The 2,007-nt window shown below is 51.4% G+C and overlaps 1 protein-coding gene across 1 annotated transcript in view; it reads right to left on the reverse strand.

Moving 5' to 3' along the window:
- Positions 1 to 442: 442 nt before the first annotated feature.
- Positions 443 to 2,007, reverse strand: part of RIPPLY3 (ripply transcriptional repressor 3) — a 10,232-nt gene continuing 8,667 nt past the window's right edge. The window contains exon 4 of the mRNA XM_010834832.1: positions 443 to 1,206. Coding sequence (XP_010833134.1) covers positions 906 to 1,206 — 301 coding nt within the window. The 3' untranslated portion in view covers positions 443 to 905. The remainder of the gene's footprint in view (positions 1,207 to 2,007) is intronic.

Genomic DNA, 2,007 nt, shown 5'->3' on the forward strand with positions numbered 1-2,007 from the left:
GAATGCCTAAACAACCACATCAACCGTGAAAAATAAATCATTTTTATAAAAGTGGTTGTTGTTGTTCAGTCACTCAGTCATGTCTGACTCTCTGCAACCCCCTGGACTCTAGCACCCTAGGCTTCCCTGTCCTTTGCTATCTCCCAGAGTTTGCCCAAACTCACGTCCATTGAGTTGGTGATGCCATCCAACCATCTCATCCTCTGTCACCCCCTTCTCCTCCTGCCTTCAATCTTTTCCCAGCATCAGGGTCTTTTCTAATGAGTCAGTTCTTCACATCAGGTGGCCAAAGTATTGGAGTTTCAACTTCAGCATCAGTCCTTCCAATGAATATTCAGGACTGATTTCCTTTAGGATGGACTGGTTGGATCTCCTTGCAGTCCAAGGGACTCTCAAGAGTCTTCTCCAGTACCAGAGTTCAAAAGCATCAATTCTTTGGCACTCAATTTTCTTCACGGTCCAATTCTCACATCTGTACATGACTACCAGAGAAACCATAGCTTTGACTGCTGGGACCTTTGTTTACAAATGTGGATGTAGCCAAATGAGGGGTCTCAGGTTAAGTGAGAGGCAAGGGTGGGGTACTAATCAATATGGAATGATTTGTCATTTAATCGGCACAGTGACACTGCTGGGTGTGCTTTGAAGGCTGGCCCTACCGGGTAACAACCTGCATTAATGCAAACATCTTGGATCTAGAATCCTCTCTCGAAGCTATGAATGAGATGCAAAGAATCACTCAGAGGAGGATGAGTAAAAGCCAAGTCCTGGGGGCCAGCGGGGTGCTGGCCAAAGGCAGCCAAGTCCTTGTACACCCAGTGGAAACGCGAAGTGTCCTGGGGCAACTGTCCCGCAGGGCTGTCCTCAGGGCACGTGCGAGGTGGGCAGGTGCAGGAGAGACAGACTCACACGCATGAGGGGCAGGCAGCGGCCTCGGGGGAGTCAGGGTCGGGGGGTGGACCCTTCCCATCGAGGCCCCCGGGCCGCCGCTCCGGGTTTGCAGCCCCGTCTCTGGCCTTCCTCTCTGAGCCATCTGCCACCTCCTCGCGCTGCAGGGCGGAGAACTGGGTGTCTTCCTCCAGCTCCTCCTCTGACTCAGACTCGTCATTGTAGAAGTGGATGGTGGCTTGCACGGGGAAACTGGCCAGCACCTTCTCCCCGGAGCTCTGCAGATACTCTTGACGCTTAGAAATGGGCAAGTAGAGTCTGAGATTAAAGAAACAAGTACACCGTTAGTCAGGCTGAAGACAGTTTTCAACCGCACTGAGAGGAGCCTTTTCTTTAGAAGCAGCTAACGCCCAATCTTCCTCTCTCATTTTGCCTTCAATGTGGACAGCATTGTTTTTTTTTTTTTTTTTTTTTTTTATTCTGCGCACAGGACACAAAACTGAGCAAGTGGGGGCACCTGGTGATGAACCCCATTCTAGGTCAGAAATGAGCTACCGAGGACTCCCCGGGAGAGCCAGTGGTTAAGGCTGCGCTTCCACTGCAGGGGGGCGCTGCTTGGATCCCTGGTAGGGGAACTAGAATCCCACATGCTGCCAGACCCGGAACAAACAAAAATCCCGAAACCTGCTCTTTTGGGGCCTCCCTGGTAGCTCGGACGGTAAAGAATCTGCCTGCAAAGTGAAAGGCCTGGGTTCAATCCCTGAGTCGGGAAGATCCCCTGGAGAAAGGCATGGCAACCCACTCCAGTATTCCTCCCTGGGAAATCCCATGGAGAGAGGTCGAAAAGAGTCAGACATGACTGAGTTTTCTCCAGAATCCCCAGAGGAATCACCCCACATTAGTATTTTTAAAGCTTCCTCAGTGATTCTGGGGTTTCCCTGATAGCTCAGTTGGTAAAGAATCTGCCTGGCTCAGCTGGTAAAGAATCTGCCTGCAATGTGGGAGACTTGGGTTCCATCCCTGGGTTGGGAAGATCCCCTGGAGAAGGGAGAGGCTACCCACTCCAGTATTCTGGCCTGGAGAATTCCATGGACTGTATAGTCCACGGGGTCGCAAAGA

This window comes from Bison bison, unplaced genomic scaffold (genome assembly GCF_000754665.1).
Source record: "Bison bison bison isolate TAMUID 2011002044 unplaced genomic scaffold, Bison_UMD1.0 scf7180017864037, whole genome shotgun sequence".
Taxonomy (NCBI): domain Eukaryota; kingdom Metazoa; phylum Chordata; class Mammalia; order Artiodactyla; family Bovidae; genus Bison; species Bison bison.